This window comes from Ranitomeya imitator, chromosome 6 (assembly GCF_032444005.1).
Source record: "Ranitomeya imitator isolate aRanImi1 chromosome 6, aRanImi1.pri, whole genome shotgun sequence".
Lineage (NCBI taxonomy): Eukaryota > Metazoa > Chordata > Amphibia > Anura > Dendrobatidae > Ranitomeya > Ranitomeya imitator.
In genome coordinates, this window is record NC_091287.1 from 110,272,940 (window position 1) to 110,293,316 (window position 20,377).

At 44.2% G+C, this 20,377-nt stretch overlaps 1 protein-coding gene across 1 annotated transcript in view; it reads left to right on the forward strand.

Annotated features, from left to right (window-relative positions):
• Nucleotides 1-17,767, forward strand: part of OXSM (3-oxoacyl-ACP synthase, mitochondrial) — a 29,705-nt gene extending 11,938 nt beyond the window's left edge. The window contains exon 3 of the mRNA XM_069730004.1: nt 16,350-17,767. Within this exon, the coding sequence (XP_069586105.1) occupies nt 16,350-16,752 (403 nt within the window). The 3' untranslated portion in view covers nt 16,753-17,767. The remainder of the gene's footprint in view (nt 1-16,349) is intronic.
• Nucleotides 17,768-20,377: the final 2,610 nt, after the last annotated feature.

Below are 20,377 nucleotides of genomic sequence, written 5' to 3' on the forward strand. Positions count from 1 at the left end.
CTAATTGCCAATAATTTCTATCTTTTGTCTATTCCATTTGCAGACCAGCATGTGAAATTTATTGTCAAACAGTGTTGCTTCTGAAGTGGACAGTTTGATTTCACAGAAGTTTGATTTACTTGGAGTTATATTCTGTTGCTTAAGTGTTCCCTTTATTTTTTTGAGCAGTGTATTTTAGGAATTGGTCCATTTTATACCGACTCCACCAAAATGGACACCGCCTCCAACTCCACAACCCTGGCACCTAGACCAAGTTCCTACAGTTCGGAAACAGAATTTATGTTGCATATTCCCTTGTAAAAATCTGCGTTTCACAGTGCCAGCATAATGCAATACAGTTTAAGAAACCTCCATATTTCTGCATCATAAACTTACAGTGGCTATGGATTTGAGATCCACAACATGTCAATTTATGCTGCGGATGTAGGTGCAAGATTAACCTTTTGCTTCCCCCCAACCTTTTTTACAATGAGGTCTGTAGTAAACATTCCATGGAAATATAGATGGCTATAAGCTTAAAGGTGTTTCTACTAGGACAACCCCTTGATCAAAATGTTTGGCCATCATAAAATAAAGCTTATAGTCGCCTCCCATGCTGGTGCCGTTCCGGCAGTGTCGGCACTTGCTATCCCCGGGGCTCCCATGCGGTTGTTTTGATATGTGATGCTGGCATCACTGTCTTCGTCTCCGAACAAATCGAACATGAAGAGGAAGTCCGGGCTTCAGCTGATCTCTGACTTCCTCTTCATGCTCAATTCGACAGGAGGCAGGGACAGTGACGCCAGCGCTGATTGGGCACCACGTGTCACAACAAGAGCCCAGGAGAAAGAGTGCCGACACTGTGGGAACAGCACCAACACGGGAGCAGGGCCGGTTTTAGACTAATTGGGCCTCTGGGCAAAATTCAAAGTGGGGCCCCCAATCCTGGAATATTTCACCAACAACAGTTAGGCCCCCTTCACATGTCCATATAAAACCCATACGTGTTACACCAGTATTAGTGTCATCAGTGTTATCAATCAGTGTGTTATCCGTGTTTTTATGTTTTATGGATACTGGAAATTACAAAGCTTCTCACATACTTTCAATGTTAAACACGGACGGCACATGGACAACATGTTTACATCAATCCTTCTAATCTGTACTGCTGGGAAAACATGGACACGCGTGCAGCACCATATGTTAACCCCTTTACCACCGAGGGTAGTTTTCACGTTAATGACTTGGTCAATTTTTACAATTCTGACCACTGCCCCTTTATGAGGTAACTAGATGGTGGCCCGATTCTAACGCATCGGGTATTATAGAATATGCATGTCCTCGTAGTATATTGCCCAGTCACTTATTATATTGCCCAGTCACGTAGTATATTGCACAGCCCACGTAGTATATTGCCCAGTCACGTAGTATATTGCCCAACCTCGTAGTATATTGCCCAGCCACGTAGTATATTGCCCAGTCACGTAGTATATTGCCCAGCGACGTAGTATATTGGCCAGTCACGTAGTATATTGCCCAGACACGTAAGTATATAACACTGCCCACGCAGTATGTAGCAGTGTGTGCACCATATCCCTGTTAAAAAAAAAAAAAATAATAATAATTAAAATAAAAAATAGTTATATACTCACCACTGGAATCCAGCGAAGCTGTGAGATGCGGCCCCATCTTCCGTTCCCAGGATGCATTGCGAAATTACCCAGATGACTTAGCGGTCTCGCGAGACCGCAAAGTCTTCTGGGTAAGTTCGAAATGCATCTCAGGGAATGGAAGATGGCGGCCGGCGCGAGCACATCGTCCGACGACGGAAGGTGAGAATAGCAGGTTTTTTGTTTTTTTATTATTTTTAACATTAGATCTTTTTACTATTGACCCTGCATAGGCAGCATCAATAGTAAAAACTTGGTCACACAGGGTTAATAGCAGCGGTTACGGAGTGCGTTACCCGCGGCATAACGCGGTCCGTTACCGCTGACACTAACCCTGTGTGAGCGGTGACCGGAGGTGAGTATGGAGCGGGCGCTGACTGTGGAGAGTATGGAGCGGGGAGTATGGAGCGGGCACCGGGGACACTGACTGTGGGGAGTATGGAGCGGGGAGTATGGAGCGGGCGCCGGGGACACTGACTGCGAGGAGTACGGAGTGGGCGCCGGGGACACTGACTGCGGGGAGTATGGAGCGGGCGCCGGGGACGCTGACTACGGGGAGTATGGAGCGGGCGCCGGGGACGCTGACTACGGGGAGTATGGAGCGGGCGCCGGGGACGCTGACTACGGGGAGTATGGAGTGGGCACTCTGACTGCAGGGGAGTAAGGGAGGGACTAATCAGACTGTGGCCGTCGCTGATTGGTCGCGGCAGCCATGACAGGTAGCTGGCGAGATCAATCAACGACTTGGATTCCATGACAGACAGAGGCCGCGACCAATGAATATCCGTGACAGGCAGAAGGACAGAAAGACGGAAGTGACCCTTAGACAATTATATAGTAGATATCTCTGGAATTCTTCCATGGATCCCAGGGATTCTGAGACTATTTTCTCGTGACATATTGTACTTCATGGTAGTGGTAAAATTTCTTTGATGTGACTTGCGTTTATTTGTGAAAAAAACTCAAATTTGGCGAAAATTTTAAAAATGTTGTAATTTTTCAACTTTGAGTTTTCATTCCCTTAAATCGCAGAGCTATGTCACACAAAATACTTAATAAGTAACATTTCCTACATGTCTACTTTACATCAGTACAATTTTGGAACCAATATGTTTTTTTCTTAGGAAGTTATAAGGGTTAAAAGTTGAACAGCGATTTCTCATTGTTACAACACCTCAGCTAGCGGGGATCTCACCGTAGCTCAGCCCGGCTGGGAAGGGAGGCTCAGTGACTAGAGGTAAGTGAAGGAAACCCGGTTCCTCCCACGTCACAAATCCGTGACGTCACTACACAGGCACAGCTCTCCGGCGCCCCCTTTGTCTCTCAGGTCAATAAGGGAACTACACCAAGAGCAAATGGCCGCCGGGGAGACCGCCCTGTTACCCGTCTGGGGGTATTCTAAGATTCACAATCAGAATAAAAATCAGCCCAAAATTAATTTATGGTTTAATTGCCTTAAGGGCGCACTAGGTAATTACAAGAAATATACAGTAAACATATATCAAGACTTACAGTCAAAGTAAAATATAACAATACTAGTACAAGGCTTAGAGGTATAAAGCTGGAGGTCAGTTTACCAGGTTGAAGGTCGCTTGTGGAAGACGGGGGGCTCTGCGTTCCACAGGTACAAGACTTAGTTGCCGGGCAGCCCCCAAAAAGCACGTGCTTGCTCCTCTCTGGCTGGCATATGCCCTCTTCCTTAGTTCATCGTCATCTTCTTCAGTTGAGTGTGTGTCACTCTCCAAGTGTCCTCAGCTCTTACACCTTCTGTGTCCCTCCCCCCTGTAACTGGGTGGGCTAGCAATCTCCACCCCTCAGCTTAACTGCAAAATCTGTACCCAATATCTAATATATGGAATAACTGCTCTCAGGGTGATCGGATCAGTACACGGGCGGTACCAGCACATGAGGTTTGTTCTGCCGGTCGTACAGGAATCAAACCTGGACCCATTTGTCGCTGTGGGAGGCTGATCTCTATATCTCAGGTTCCAGAACTCCCATGGACGCGGGAGTTGCACTGTCAGATGCGCAATTTCTTTAGGGTGATGAGGATATTTTTTATGAGCCTGTACCTCGGACGATGCGTCCATAATTCATAATTTAATGGTGGAGAAGGTCCGGCTGGGCAGATAATAGACTTTGGCTCCTGTAGCCACCTGACATGTATGCTTTAATTGAGCCCCCAGGCACCTCCATGCCCCCTGCTGGCGTGGCTTCCTCACTCAGGCTTTGAAATGCCATCTGCCTGCTACCCTGTGCTCAGCCCATTACCATACTAAAGGAACTTTATTCAGGTAGGGGAAAAGGTGGGGGCCAGGAGTGTTCATCCCTGCAGATGGGTGACCAGGGGAATTCTGATATGGGACAAAAATGGAGTCACGCCAATCTCTATTAGTATGCCCCGTATCCAAGATGGCGGCTGCTCCCTCATCACAGGTAACCTCTATGACGTCACCGCCGGTCACTGACGCTGCGCTCGCAGCAGCTCATTCACCAGTGGTTCTCAGCATGGACGGTCACATCCTGGCACTGTGCAGATTGAAAACTGTTTTTCCCCCAGACATGGATTGCGACATAGGACAGGTGAGAGATAGTGTTGTTTTTTTATTTTAGATTTATTTCAGGAGAACGAGGGCTTCGTTGGAATTACAGTACAGACCAAAAGTTTGGACACACCTTCTCATTTAAAGGTTTTTCTGTATTTTCATGACTATGAAAATTGTACAATATTGGAGAACACGGCACTCAATAGATATAGGTGTTAGTGGTGCTCAAGTAGGGTGTCCACCCCGTAGAATACAGATGATTAAACTTGGCACTCAATGTGAGAAAAAGCTTCTTAATTTATTGATGCATCCAGACAAACAAAACTGCTATACGTTTTCGGTCCACACCGGACCTTCGTCAGAGCGTTTCCTTGACATTGACTAAGAATATATAAACAAATATAATGTCACATGATGCAGAGATACATGTCATATGATGCAAAAAAAGAGATTATAGTGAGTCATACCATACTAAAACACTAGTGATGCTCCATCTGTTGAAAGGAACAAGTGCCGGAGAGATGAATCTATCCAGAAACAGGTGCTCCGTGCGTGGTGGAGATACAGTCCGTCCTGAGTCGCTGGATAAGTGAAGTAACAAAAGTGCTAAAGATGGATGAGCGCTGCTTATAGTGCAAACAGTGGCAGACAAGTGCCTAGCTCGGCGAAGGGAAAAAGGATACATGGCATATATAAACTTCTCAAACGGTTGAAAACCCAAGGTCATAGACAAAATAAATAGGCGCCTCCGGTGAAGATCTAGATTGTCGCTAGTAGTTGATCTAACGTGAAGACCTAAAACGATAAGGAGTAAGTGATAACGTACACATGTAAGTGGCTGGAAACACTGGGGGTACACTAGTTGTGGTGAAAAGTATCATATGAGACATAGAATGTATGGGTCCTAAGAGAATGAGGAGTGAGTAACCTATATAGTACCTAGAGGTTAGGTAAGAGAGAGGAGAGAGGTAGGTACAAACAGCAGGAGGGCAGGATATGCCAAATGAGACTACCTGGATATAGAAGCAAGTTGCATAGATGAGCGTCAGAGAGAAGAAATGCTGCGGCAGGTGTATACTAAAAAAGATCAAACATGGTGGAGAGGGTTAAAACTGGACCCAGGTAATAGGATGTGACAGAGAAACTAACTCGGGTATCAATGTACCTGGAGGATCGGAGCACACTATGTATGGAGAGAGCGCCACGGTAAGGAGCAGAGCCTAGTAGGGAATACAGCGCTGTGGAGAAAATGTGTCCAGGTCAGCAAGTACTGTGTGCAAGTGAGGTATGCAGAGCAGCGGTTAGAACCAGCGTGCCTGGAGGTCCGGATCCTGGGGAGCGATGTGCCGAGCAGCAGGGAGAGACGCTGAGAGAAGGGAGGCACTTTCGGGTTTAAATCCCGGTGAGCGATGACGCAATTGTGGTCATGTGACCACAGGATAGTAGCGCATGTGCAAAGAGCGCTAGTGAAGGAGCGAGGGGAAAACAGGGAAATGAATCCCTGCTGGCAAGGACGCAGTAGCGGTCATGTGACCGCAGGCATGACGCGTATCAGCACAAGAACGCTGATTGGTCGTGGCAAAACGCCCACGACCATTGCCACGACCAATCAACGACGGGCACAGTCCGGCGGAAAAATGGCCGCTCCTTCCTCCCCGCAGTCAGTGCCTGCTCCATACACCCCTCCAGTCAGCCCTCACACAGGGTTAATGACAGCGTTAATGGACTGCGTTATGCCGCGGTGTAACGCACTCCATTAACGCAGCTATTAACCCCGTGTGACCAACTTTTTACTATTGATGCTGCGTATGCAGCATCAATAGTTAAACGATCTAATGTTAAAAATAATTTAAAAAAAAGGTTATTCTCACACTCCGACGTGCGCGCTGTCCTTGGCGGTGCAAGCGGCAGGTTCCGGTTCCAAAGATGCTATGCGAGAAGGACCTTCCATGACGTCACGGTCATGTGACCGTGATGTCATCACAGGTCCTGCGCTCATACCATCCCTAGGACCGGAAGCTGCCGCGTGCACCGCACACAGGTGCGAGGACTACAAGGGGCCCTCGGAAGGTGAGTAAATGTTTATTTTTGATTTTAAGTCTTTTTTAACCACGCATATAGTGCCCACATTGCTATATACTATGTGGGCTGTGTTACATACTGCGTGGGCTGCGTTATACTGCATGGCTGCTATATGCTACGTGGGCAGTGTTATATACTGTGTGGGCTGTGTTATATACTACATGGCTGCTATATACTACATGGCCAGTGTTATATACTATGTGGGCAATGTTATATACTGCATGGGCTGTGTTATATACTGTTTGGCCTGTGTTATATACTGCATGGCCACTGTTATATACTGCATGGCCTGTATTAACGCATCGGGTATTCAAGAATATGTCGTGGCCCTTTGCTATATACTATGTGGCTGCTATATACATACATATTCTAGAATACCCGATGCGTTAGAATCGGGCCACCATCTAGTGTCTTATATTGTAGGTTCTATACTTAACAAAAAACTGTGAAATAACTGAAATTATGTCTTCTATCTAAGGTTCTTCAAAGTAGCCACCTTTTGCTTTGATGACTGTTTTGCACACTCTTGGCATTCTCTTGATGAGCTTCAAGAGGTAGTCTCCGGGAATGGGTTTCACTTCACAGGTGTGTCCTGTCAGGTTTAATAAGTGGGATTTCTTGCCTTATAAATGGGGTTGAGACCATGAGTTGTGTTGTGCAGAAGTCCGGTGGATACACAGCTGATAGACTGAATAGACTGTTAGCTGCTTTTTTTCTTGCCATAATACAAATTCTAGGTAAAGAAAAACGAGAGGCCATCCTTACTTTAAGAAATGAAGGTCAGTCAGTCCGAAATATTGGGAAAACTTTGAAAGTGTCCCCAAATGCAGTGTCAAAAACCATCAAGCGCTACAAAGAAACTGGCTCACATGAGGACCGCCCCAGGAAAGGAAGGCCAAGAGTCATCTCTGCTTCTGAGGATAAGTTTATCTGAGACACCAGCCTCAGAAATCACAGGTTAACAGCAGCTCAGATTAGAGTCCAGGTCAATGCCACACATAGTTCTAGCAGCAGACACATCTCTACAACAACTGTTAAGAGGAGACTTTGTGCAGCAGGCCTTCATGGTAAAATAGCTGCTAGGAAACCACTGCTAAGGACAGGCAACAAGCAGAATAGACTTGTTTGGGCTAAAGAACACAAGGAATGGACATTAGACCAGTGGAAATCTGTGCTTTGGTCGGATGAGTCCAAATTTGAGATATTTGGTTCCAACCACCGTGTCTTTGTGCGACGCAGAAAAGGTGAACGGATAGACTCTACGTGCCTGGTTCCCACCGTGAAGCATGGAGGAGGAGGTTTGATGGTGTGGGGGTGCTTTGCTGGTGACACTGTTGGGGATTTATTCAAAATTGAAGGCCTAGTGAACCAGCATGGCTACCACAGCATCTTGCAGCGGCATGCTATTCCATCCGTTTTGCGTTTAGTTGGACCATCATTTATTTTTCAACAGGACAATGACTCCAAACACACCTCCAGGCTGTGTAAGGGCTTTTTGACCAAGAAGGAGAGTGATGGGGTGCTACGCCAGATGACCTGGCCTCCACAGTCACCAGACCTGAACCCAATTGAGATGGTTTGGGGTGAGCTGGACTGCAGAATGAAGGCAAAAGGGCCAACAAGTGCTAAGCATCTCTGGGAACTCCTTCAAGATTGTTGGAAGACCATTCCCGGTGACTACCTCTTGAAGCTCATCAAGAGAATCACAAAAAAAGAGAAAATTGAAAGGCATAAAGACAAAAAAAATCGACGTACTGGTGGAGATGGTGATCTCTGAATTAACGACACCCTTTCACGGTATATTCACAGTGTGTGGAGGTGCTTGCTGAAAAACACATATGAAGTAATCCAATAAGAAGAAGAAAACAGCCAACACAACTCAAATCTTCCGTGGAATAAAAAACCTTTGTCCTTTATTTCATTTGCACAAAGTGGACAAGGTTATAAGGGAGGGACATTAGCAGAACACACAGAAAAAGAGGACTACGGCCGGGCGTTTCGCGTCTTCCACGCTTCAACGGATCCTAACGACCCGTTGAAGCGCGCAAGACGCGAAACAGCCGTAGTCATCAAGAGTGTGCAAAGCAGTCATCAAAGCAAAAGGTGGCTACTTTCAAGAACCTAGAATATAACACATATTTTCAGTTGTTTCACACTTTTTTGTTAAGTATATAATTCCGCATGTGTTAATTCATAGTTTTGATGCCTTCAGTGTGAATGTACAATTTTCATAGTCATGAAAATACAGAAAAATCTTTAAATGAGGTGTGTCCAAACATTTGGTCTGTACTGTAGGTGATTGGTGAGTATAACTGTGTTTATTTTTAAATAAAAATGGAAAGTGTGTTTTGTTTTATTTCACATAAAAGACTTTATTCTGGCTGTGTCTTTATACAATACAACTATAGGATTAGTAATGAATAGGTGGTTTATAGACTCCTCTCCATTACTAAGCCATGGGCTTGATGTCACCTGACAATACAAAGATGACATCAACCCCACGAATATGAACCCCACTTGCCACCACTACAGGGCAAGTGGGAAGAGCCAGGCAAAGCACCAGAATTGGCGCTTCTAATAGATGTGCCTTTTTTGGGCAGCTGCGGGCTGCTATTTTTAGGCTGGGTGAGGGGTCAATATCCATGAAAATACCAGCCCCCAGCTGTGAGCTTTAGCAAGGCTGGGTGTCAAGGGGGACCCCATGACATCTTTTAAAATATTTATTTAATTTAAAAAAAAACAGCATGGGGACTCCTCTATTCTTGACAACCAGCCTTGCTGAAGCTGACAGCTGAGGGTTGCAGCCCCCGGCTGTGAGTTTTGCCTGGCTCATTATAGAAAATACAGTGGAACCCACACTTACTTTTTTTCATTTATTTATAGCACATGCAGCTGCTGATGAATACCCCCATCAGGGCCTGAAGCCGTTAATAGAAGCTGAAAAAGACTGAACTTATGCATAGCAAGCTAGTTTAGCATTGCTGTGTATATATTCATTCTATTAATCGTATTTTTAGCGTTTTTCAGGCGGAATCGTGTGCACATGCCCATAAAATACTGTGTACAGTTTTGAGCACAAGTGTATAAGAAGTAGATAGATGAACATATAATACCATATGTTCTGGGAACCAGATTCTGTTATGGATGATTCAGGGAACTAGTCTGATTGCCGTATGGAGCCATTAATGTCTGCCCCATGGGGTTTTTACCTTCCTCTTGATCAATTTGTTAGTTTATAGGTTAAACTTGATGGACTTATGTCTACCTTCAACCTTAGAACTATGCAATTATGTCACAAAAACCATCTCCTGTGGATACAAGAAAGATATATATCTTGGTACCGTGACCCCAATCAGAGGACAATAAAACATTCACACTCATTATCTATGAACTGTTCCAATATTTATGGAAATAACTGTTTATCACTCACATAATGGTAATTCTGCTTCACGTCACCTGTCTTATCTGTGGCATTTTTCTGTGCTGTGTTGTGCATAAATATGTGATTCTTCAGAATTTCTATTAGTCTATGCCTGATGAAGAGACCTGTGTAGTCTCGAAAGCTTGCAATTTGTCACCATCTTTTCAGTTCGCCATTAAAAGGTGTGAACCACTGAGGACTCTCAATTCTAAACATTTTTGATCTCCTGTTGAGACCCTTTCAGGATGATGGTGTTGGTGGTCTTGAGATCTGGTGCCTTCTGCAGTAGTGGAGCCATGTTATTACGGAAATCTGCCACATTCGTCCTTGCTTTCCCACTGCAGTCCCTTTTCCTCGTTCCGGCTCAGAGGCGCTGTGTTAGTTGTAGTTCACTTTTAAACTTAAACATTGGAACTGAACGTCCTTTGCATTTCATAAAAAACAGTCTCATTTACAAGTGCAAGCCGTCCTGCGCTCCGTGGTACTACTACAATCCATATTCAATGGCTTAGTCTTGCATATCAACCATTGCATGCAAGTTCCTGTTGTTTCCATGGAAACACGGCTTTCATTCACGTTTTTAAAGTATTTTTTTTTCCGTTTTAATTGGCTCTGTTCTTTTTCATGGTTCATGGAGTTCTTCCTGGTAGCTGCTGCAGAATACAAAATTCAGTTTTCAAAAAGCAGCGGATTCTGGAAAAGATTCTAATCTTCACCAAGAAATACATTTTTTTTCTAAGTATTGTCTCCGAAGCTTTCTTCCCATCTCATTTTGAAGGCAGAATGACTTTAGAAACTCATTGTTCTGTTTTCTTCAGTTACAGTCCAATTTCAGTGTACCTTTATATTCTGGTGACTCACATCTATCCACGTCTGTAGGTCGGGATAGTATTTCCTAGTTAATGGGCTTTATTAGAGATTTTTTTTGGCTTTTAAATTGTAAATGTCATTTTCAAATTATATATAATATATATAATCACTGAAAATAGTTGACAGTTCGAGGGGATCTGGGTCTTTACCCCCTACGAATCACACAAAACACTGCTCTGATGTGCACAGCTTTGGTGTGCAGCACGCACATAAAGCAGTGTCTGGGCTCAATTGTAAATCTAGGAGTCTTTACACTACCCTGTGAGATGCTGAGTGGACCTATATACTTACTACTGAGCCCGTACACTACTCTATGTACGGTCTGCATACAAGAGATGTTCACACCAAAACAGTGTTTTGTGTGATTAGAGAGAGGTTTGAAACCCGAACCCCCACCAATCGACAGTTATTCTGCTCTGTGTATATAATATATGCTATTATATATATATATTAAAAAAAGAGGCAGCACACCATATACAGATGAAAAATTTGCTATATATACAGTACAGACCAAAAGTTTGGACACACCTTCTCATTTAAAGATTTTTCTGTATTTTCATGACTATGAAAATTGTACATTCACACTGAATGCATCAAAATTATGAATTAACACATGTGGAATTATATACTTAACAAAAAAGTGTGAAATAACTGAAATTATGTCTTCTATTCTAGGTTCTTCAAAGTAGCCACCTTTTGCTTTGATGACTGCTTTGCACACTCTTGGCATTCTCTTGATTCTCTTTTTCCCATAGACTTGTATTAGCGACGGATCTTGACCGATGGCCATCCGTCGTGCACTGGATGCTTCGTGTTTTGGCGGACTGTTGGCACGATAAAACGTTCAATGTAACGTTTTTTGTACGTCTGATCCGCAATTTCCTACCGCGCATGCGCGACTGAAACTCCGCCCCCTCCTCCCCGAACTTTAGAATGGGTAGCGGATGCGTTGAAAAACTGCATCCGCTGTCCACGTCATGCCAAATTTTAACATGCGTCGGTACGTTGCGCTGACCCTTAGCGACGGACCCGTACCGACATAAGTGTGAAAGAAACCTTAGTCCAGGTCTGGGAGGAGATCCCTGAGGAGATCATCCGCCACACTCCAGTTCAAGGAAAAATTGTGGTCTTGCAATGTTTTGACCTCACAGCACGGTCTTTGTCAAGCACCAGTGTGTATTATATATATATATATATATATATATATATATATATATGTGTATATATATTCTGCAGCGCTTTACAGTTTATTAGTTTCAAACACAAGTCATAAGTAGCAACGTTAACACTACAATATTTAAAGCAAAATAAGACGACCCTGCTCGTGATAGCTTACAATATACAATGAGGTGGGGGAGATACAAAGTACAGGTGTGGATTCACAATGATGTATTTACAATAATGGTCCTGCCATCTTCAAGGGGTGGGGGATAGATGGAAGTAGTGAATGGGCTACACACACACACACACACTCACTTTGATTAGTGAACGTGATAGGCCACACTGAACAAATGTGTTTTGAGCAAGCGCCTAAAACTATGCAAATGGTGGATGGTCCTAATATCTTGGGGTAGAGCATTCCAGAGGATTGGCACAGCACGGGAGAAGTCTTGTAGTCGAGAGTGGGAGGTACGGATTAGGGCAGAGATTAGTCGAAAGTCGTTTGTCGAGCTCAGTGGTCGGTTGGACCGATAGACTGAAATGAGGGAGGAGATGTATGGGGGTGCCGCACTGTGGAGAGCTTTGTGGGTGAGAACAAGTACTTTGAATTGGATTCTATAATATAATACATAATGAATATATAATGAATGGGCAGCCAGTGTAATGACTGGCAAAGAGCGGACACGTCTGAATACCGATTAGCTAGATGGACTACCCTGGCTGCTGCATTAAGGATAGATTGGAGAGGGGAATGTCAAGTAAGGGGGAGGCCAATTAATAGAGCATTGCAGTAGTCCAGGTGGGATTGGATCAAGGCCACAGTGAGGGTTTTTGTTTTTTACATGTTGAGAAAAGGGCGGATTCTAGAGATGTTCTTTAGGTGTAAGCGGCAAGAGTGGGCAAGAGATTGTATATGGGATGTGAAGGAGAGATCGGAGTCAAACATAACACCCAGACAGCGCACCTGTTGCCGGGGTGTTATTATGGTGCCTCCCATGGAGAGGGAAATGTCGGATTTAGGGAGGTTAGTATATGGCGGGAGCAGAAGAAGTTCAGTTTTGGAGAGGTTGAGTTTCAGATAGAGAACGGATATGATGTTGGAGACTGCAGAAAGACAGTCACTGGCATTCTGTAGTACAGCAGGAGTAAGGTCAGGGGATGACGTGTATAGTTGTGTGTCATCAGCATAAAGATGGTACTGAAAGCCAAATCTGTTGATGGTCTGTCCAATTGGGGCCGTGTAGAAGGAGAAGAGAAAGGCCAAGGAATGAGTTCTGAGGTACCCCAACAGTGAGAGGAAGAGGAGATGAAGTAGAGCCAGCGAACAGAACACTGATGGAGCAGTCAGAAAGATAGGAGAACCAGGAGAGAGCAGTGTCCTGAATGCAGGAAATGTAGGAAAGGGTGGTCAACAGTGTCGAAAGCTGTAGGAAGGTCGAGAAGAATGAGCAAAGAGTGGTCACCATTACATTTTGCTGTCAGAAGGTCGTTGGTCACCTTGATGAGTGCAGTTTCTGTCGACTGTAGGGGGCGGAAACCGGACTGTGAAGCGTCTAGGAGGGAATGAGTGGAGAGGTAACGGGTAAGGCGGGAGTAGATCAGGCGCACAAAGAGTTTAGAGATGAAGGGGAGGTTGGAGACTGGTCTGTAGTTGTTTGTGCAGGAGGAGTCAAGGGCAGGTTTCTTTAGTAATGGAGTAATGATAGTGTTTGAAGGAGGAGGGGAAAATGCCAGAGGAGAGGGAGTGGTGCAGATACAATCTTTTGATCGCCTGTTATTGCATTTTAATGCAATGTTGTGGTGACCAAAAAAAAACGTAATAATGGCGTTTTGACTTTTTCTCGTTATGCCGTTTAGCGATCAGGTTAATTATTTTTTACATTGATCGGGCGATTCTCAATGTGATGATACCAAATATGTTTGATTTTTTTTTTTTTGAATGAGGCAAAAGGGGGGTGATTTGAACTTAATTAAAAAAATAAATATTTTTAAAAACTTTTTTTTTAACTTTTGGCATGCTTCAATAGTCTGAAGAAGCTGCCATAACTTGATCGCCTCTACTACATAGAGGCGATGATCAGATCGCCTGTATGTAGAAGAATTGCTGACTTTCTATGAGCGCCGATCACCATGCGGCACTCATAGCAATCCGGCAGTGACAACCATAGACGTCTGCTGGAGACCTCTGGTTGTCATGCCAACCCATCGGCAACCCACGGTCATGTGACACGGGCACTGATGGGCAGGATTTTCGGTGCGCTTGCCGGAAGCACATGTTAAATGCTGCTGTCATAGTTTGACAGCGGAATTTCAACAGCCGCGGGTGGATCAGCTGACGTGCTGGAAAATATGTGGATAGGTGATAACATCTTAAGTTGGGAATAATCCCTTTGGGTTTGTGCACATGGTGTCTTTTTCAGGCGAGTCCGCCTAGGAATCTGCTTGAAAAACAGCTAAAGAAATTATCAAAAGAATGTTAATGTGCACAGCAATTTCAAAAAGGACTTGCTGTGCATATGTTCATCTTTTCTAGCTTTTTGTAACTGCTTCAGGCTTCCAAATCCACAAAGCGCTTAAAAGAAGTGACCTGATTATTCTTCTGCCAGCTTCTGCTAAGAAGCTGCTTACTATTTATATATACGAGTTTAACAGAAAAAAATAAAAACAGCAGCAGACTAGCATCAAAGAACTAAATGAAGGACTTAAAAAACTTGTCTTATTTATTTGTGGTGATTCCTTTTACTGGCACTTTATACCCTGTTTCCCCGAAAGTAGGACCCCCCCGAAAGTAAGACAGGGTGGGGGTTTCGGGGGGGTCCTCCAATGTAAGGCCTCCCCCGAATGTAAGGCAGGGTTGGGGGGGCCGCTGTGAAATGTAAGGCCCTTACCTTTGGGCCGCCGCTGTCCCCCATTGGGTCCCCAGGCTCCAGAGGTGTCCTCAGGTGCAGCTGGGCGGGTCCAGCGCTCATGGGGTTAACTCGCCGTGTTAACCCCGCAATCCGCCCAGCTCAACAGCTCATTGGCCGCCCCTGCTCCCCACGTCACCGCCGGCCCCCGGCTCGAGCGCTGATTGGCCAATCAGCTCGAGTGCTGATTGGCCCAGCAGCTCGGGCTGTAATTGGCCGCCCCAGCCCCACGTCACCGCTGTTTCCCTGCTGATTGGCACAGCGTTCCCTGCAGCACAGGCCTTCCGCACCCACAGCCGCACCGCAGAGGAAAACGTCCAGCATTTAAAAACCAAGTAGGGAAACATGTACTGTATAGGGTATGGGGCTGTGTGCAGTGGGATACGGCACTGTTATGGGGTATGGGGCTGTGTGCAGTGGGATACGGCACTGTTATGGGGTATGGGGCTGTGTGCAGTGGGATACGGCACTGTTATGGTATGCAGGCAGAGGGTATACGGCAATTACCGTACAGTACCGTACCGTAGTGTGTTACTGTTACCGTACTTTGATTTGTTGTCTGCTTTCCAGTTGAACGGTGTAACGTTAAGTACTGTACTGAATTTGAAAATTGTCATTTTTTTTTCCGGCTAATGTAAGACCTCCCCCGAAAGTAAGACAGGGTGGGACTTTTTGGGGTAAAATTAATGTAAGGCAGGGTCTTACTTTCGGGGAAACACGGTAGTAGTGTTTCATTAGAATTTTTGCATATTCCAGCCTTCGTCTTTTAAGGGGCAGTTATACTGCATAATAAAATAAGAATTATTAAAATCACTGCGATATACACAGGCGGGCTGTAGATCACCCGATGATCGAGAATCGCTCTTTCATCAGGTGAAATGATCTTGTTAATGAAAAAAAGCAGGTAAGAGTTAGTTGCATTTACAACACCTCATTTTGCCTAGTTAATCAGTAAATATTTATTATACTTATCGATAAAGTTAGTTTAAAGTTAGTAATTAATTACGCAGGCTGACCGCTCTTCAGATGCACGCTGAACGGTCTCTAAATGATCTTTTGGTGCCAATGTTCTCGGCAGAATAAGTCCTGCTTAAACATGATGATGTGCTTCCGAGAACAATGGCCTCTTGTACAGCACAAGATTTAATTTCACTCAACAAATTAGCATATTGATTGTCCACTTGGCAATCAAAATAATCATGAATTGAGGAACCCTAGGAAGGGATAATTTTGCAGTGTAAATGGATCTTTAGTCTAAAGTGCAAGTCAAGTACTTTTTGGGATCACAATCTTTCATTGTGACTCAAAGCAAAATGCAACTGTGACAGCGGTGTAACCCTGCCCTATATATGGTAAATATATTGTTAATCAGTCTGCATGAAGGCATGCTGAAACGGCTACAATGATTTCTGCAGACTGCTGAAATAATAGTAGTTACGGTGTATTGGTCCCTAATCTCCTGGGAACAGTTGCGGAAGGCTTCACCAGCAGTAAGCGGCTTCCCGCAAGGGACAGATGAACTCTAGGTTCTGCCACCATCTATAGTCTGAGGTTCATATGTTCTAAAAGGGAGACAAAATAAAAGCCAAGGATGTATGGAAGCAAAGGCACAAGTCAAGTTCCTTTAATGTATCATGAAACTACTAGACTGCTATGTTACGTAGTGAGAAAAGGACTAATAACTAATGCCTTTGCTGTTATTTTTTTTTATCAGGTGCATGAGGGCAGCCATTGTGGATTCCAAGTTACAGGTAGAAGATGTGACTTATATCAATGCTCATTCCACCTCCACACCCCTCGGCGATGCTGCCGAGAACAGAGCTATTAAAAGACTGTTTGGACAACATGCACATTCACTGGCGGTATCTGCAACTAAAGGAGCTACAGGTCACCTGCTTGGTGCGGCGGGGGCTGTTGAAGCAGCATTCACAGTTCTATCTTGCTATCATGGAACCTTGCCACCAACTCTGAACCTAGACAGAACGGAGCCAGAGTTTGATCTGAATTATGTCCCTCTTAAAGCACAAGAGTGGAAACCGGGGAAGAGGCGTATAGCTTTGAGTAACTCATTTGGCTTTGGAGGGACCAATGCTACACTTTGTTTCGGAAATCTGTAAATAATACTGCGTATTTTCATATTTGTAGTGGATACAATTGTATTTTTTGCAGAAGTTATAGATGCAGATTATTTTTTTTCCTTTTTGCAACATTCTGGGCAAGTACATGGCAAATATTGGACAGCAGAATCAGATCCTGGCTGCACGATTGTAGTCTGTTACTTCTTCTCTGAAGCGTTCCGGCGTTTCAGATAAAACATAGTTCGAAGAGACGGCCAAGAGCTCTAGGGCGAGACTAGACTAGTCCAGTTCCACTATGGGTGATTGACAGGTCTCTAAGTCTGTACATACATGGAAGAGACCTGTCAATCACCTAGAGTGGTGCTGGGAGAAGCTGGCCACGAGCGTCACCAGACTAGCTTCGTCTAGACACTCTTCAGACCATGGTTTGTTGGTTTTTCTGAAACCCTAAAGTGCTTTACTGAAAAAAAAAGTTTTGTTTTTTTTTCGTTTTGGGCAGAATTAATCGAGTGATGGGTTTCTTTTAATCTGTGGTCACATATTTTCCAAAACTCAGCCAGGCTACGTGATACTCTATGCAGTTAATTCCTGATATCGAACAGGTTGGTCAGTAAGAATTGTCTTTTGTGACCTGCGCTAGACATGTTAGGTAGACATAAGAAAAATAAACCAGCAGCGATGGAGAGGAGAGCACCACAACGAGAATGTAACAGCAATATATGTCATAGGAACAGGGTTTTTTTTAGAGATACAGTTGAAAAGTTTTTTGAACATGCATGTTGATATACAGGCAGCTTGTTATGGAGCAGAATGACACGTAGTTGTACTTAGGTTTATTGCAAGAAGAAGATTCAGTATTACTAAGAAGTCCCTACTGATCGGACTGCTAATGTCTGTATATTTTCTTATACAGCTAATTGTAGATTGTTGATCCTGTTGTTAGTTAACGAAAAAAATCTGCATCTCCGTTTTCCTTCAATTCTGCTTTTAGTTTTGAAATTTGCAATATTTATATGTAAATATGTTATAGAATTAAAAAAAAATGACTGTTTTATATTGAGCGTTATTACTTTATTTCTTTTTTTTTTCTCTGAGGAATTTACTGTAGCCAGTGCAAGGTGTGTAATTATCAAGCTTCAGGGTAGTTTTCCTGTGATTTTTCCTTGTCTTTGACCCTTCAACAGTTTTTTATATTCTTTTCAGCACGCTGCTGTATACATAATGCATAACATTGTTTTCTGTGGGGCCAACATAAGCTGGAATGTGGTTAGCATCTATACAGCTCTGGCAAAAATTAAGAGACCACTGCAAAGTTATATAAAAATCCGCTTCTCTACATGTCTGACGGCCATTCCATTCCAGTGTCAGCTGAATTCCAACCGGAGTACACCTCCTTCTACTTAATGGTCACCTGAACCAAGTCTTATTTAACGCAGTGACCTTTCGGTGACTTTGGTGTCATTAGATTGGTTAGGAATTAATGGTCGCTCTGCTGCAATTGGTTGCTGTGGACAGAGAAGATTTTCTTAACCCAACTTTCCAAACAGTGTTGTGGTGGTGGTGGTGGTGGTGTACATAGCATCCAATCATACCATATATTTCATTTTTCCTCAGCAGAATTAGAAATGAAAGCTATGCTGTGATTGGTTGTTATGGGCAGGAAAGACAGATTTTTTAATTTTTTTTTTAGTCACCGTTCATACGTGTGGTTGTGTCCATAGCAAAAGCACAGCTTTCATTTTATCTCTGCAGTATAAGGACTGAAAGCTGCACTGTGATTGGTTGCAAAGGCAGATTTTCTTTTAGAAAGAGTTTATAAGGGTGTGGCGGTGCGCTTACCATGATTCCTTTCAGTATTTAGTGGTTGTGGTGGATTAAACTTCTGTTTCTAACAATGTGATCAAAATGGCTACAAGGGGATGTCATAATTCATCCAACAGCTTTTGCTATATTTATGGTTTTGTTGTGAAGAAACAATAAGGTAATATTACTGACTTTGTTAGAAAAGTGTATTATGCGTACTTAGAGGGAATCTGTCACCCCAAAATTCGCCTATAAGCTGCAGCCACCGGCATCAGGGTCTTATCTACAGCATTCTCTAATGCTGTAGATAAGCCCCCGATTGTCACCTGAAAGATGAGAAAAACAAGTTAGATTATACTCACCCAGGGGTGGTCCGGATCCGGGGCCTCCCATCTTCATACGATGACGTCCTCTTCCTTGCTTCCTGCCGTGGCTCTTGTCTGACCTGTTGAGGTCAGAGCAAAGTACTGCCGTGCGCAGGAGCCGGGAAAGGTCAGAGAGGCCTGACACCTGCGCACTGCAGTACTTTACACTGCTCTCATCAGGGAATACAAAGTACGCCTGCGCAGGAGCCACGGCAGGAAGCAAAGAAGAGGACGTCATCGTATGAAGATGGGAAGCGCTAGACTCGGACCGCGACGCCCATCGGACCGCACCGGGACTGCCCCTGGGTGAGTATAATCTAACTTGTTTTTCTTATCTTTCAGGTTACATCTGGGGGCTTATCTACAGCATTACACAATGCTGTAGATAAGCCCCTGATGCCGGTGGCCTTAGCTTATAGGCAAATTTTGGGGTGACAAATTCCCTTTAGGTGTAAAACTAGGTGATCAGGACAAGTCCTTGGCTCCACATGTAGTGTATTGTTTTTGTGCAGAAGAACTGTGACTTTGGTCTAAAGGGAAGGAGAGGTTTTTTTTTGGCATGCCTATTAGTGATGGGCGAACCCGAACAGTAAAGTTTGGGTTCTGTACCGTACACCTACCATGCACAGACCCCGAACAGGAACTTCACAAGGTAAAGCAGAGATCTGGAGGCTGGTATTCTCAAGCTGGGAAGGTCCATGGGTATTTGGCCATCCCCAGCCTAAAAATAGCAGGCCGCAGCCGCCCCAGAAAAGGCGCATCCATTAGATGCGCCAATTCTGGTGTTTTGCCTGGCTCTCCCATCTTGCCCTGGTGCATTGGCAAACGGGGTAATTTGGGGTTAATTTCAGCTGTGTGATGTCCGCTGACATCAAGCCAAAGGGTTAGTAACAGAGCGTAGTCTATAAGACTCCCCCAATACTAATCCCGTAGTGAAAAGCCATAAACACACAGGAAAGTTTTTTTTTAATTGTAAAAAGCACTCCTGCCCCTCTTTTACCCATTTATTACCTTTAAAAAACCTAATAAGAAGAGGTCCCTGGAAATCAATCCCATGTCACAAGAAGATCCCCTCTCAATTTTTATAACCCCTGGGCTTGACGTCAACGGACATTACACAGCTGTCATCAACCAAAAAACAATTACCCTGCTCGCCAATGCACCAGGGCAAGCAGGAAGAGCCAAGGCTAAGCACCAGAATTGGAGCATCTAGTGGATGCACTATTTCTAGGGTGGCTGAGGGCTGGTGTTATTAGTCTGGGAGGGGGCCAATATCCATGACCCCTTCCCAGCCTATTAATATCAGGCCGCAGTTGTCTGCTTAACCATTGATGGTTATTAAAAATAGTGGGGATCCCATGTCATTTTTTGTGGGTGTCCCCCTTTTTAATAATCAGCAAAGTCTATGCAGACAGTTGTGAATTGATAATAATAGCCTGGGAAACTCCATCCTTATTGCCTCCTTCGCAGAATAATAACACCAGCCCCCAGCTGTC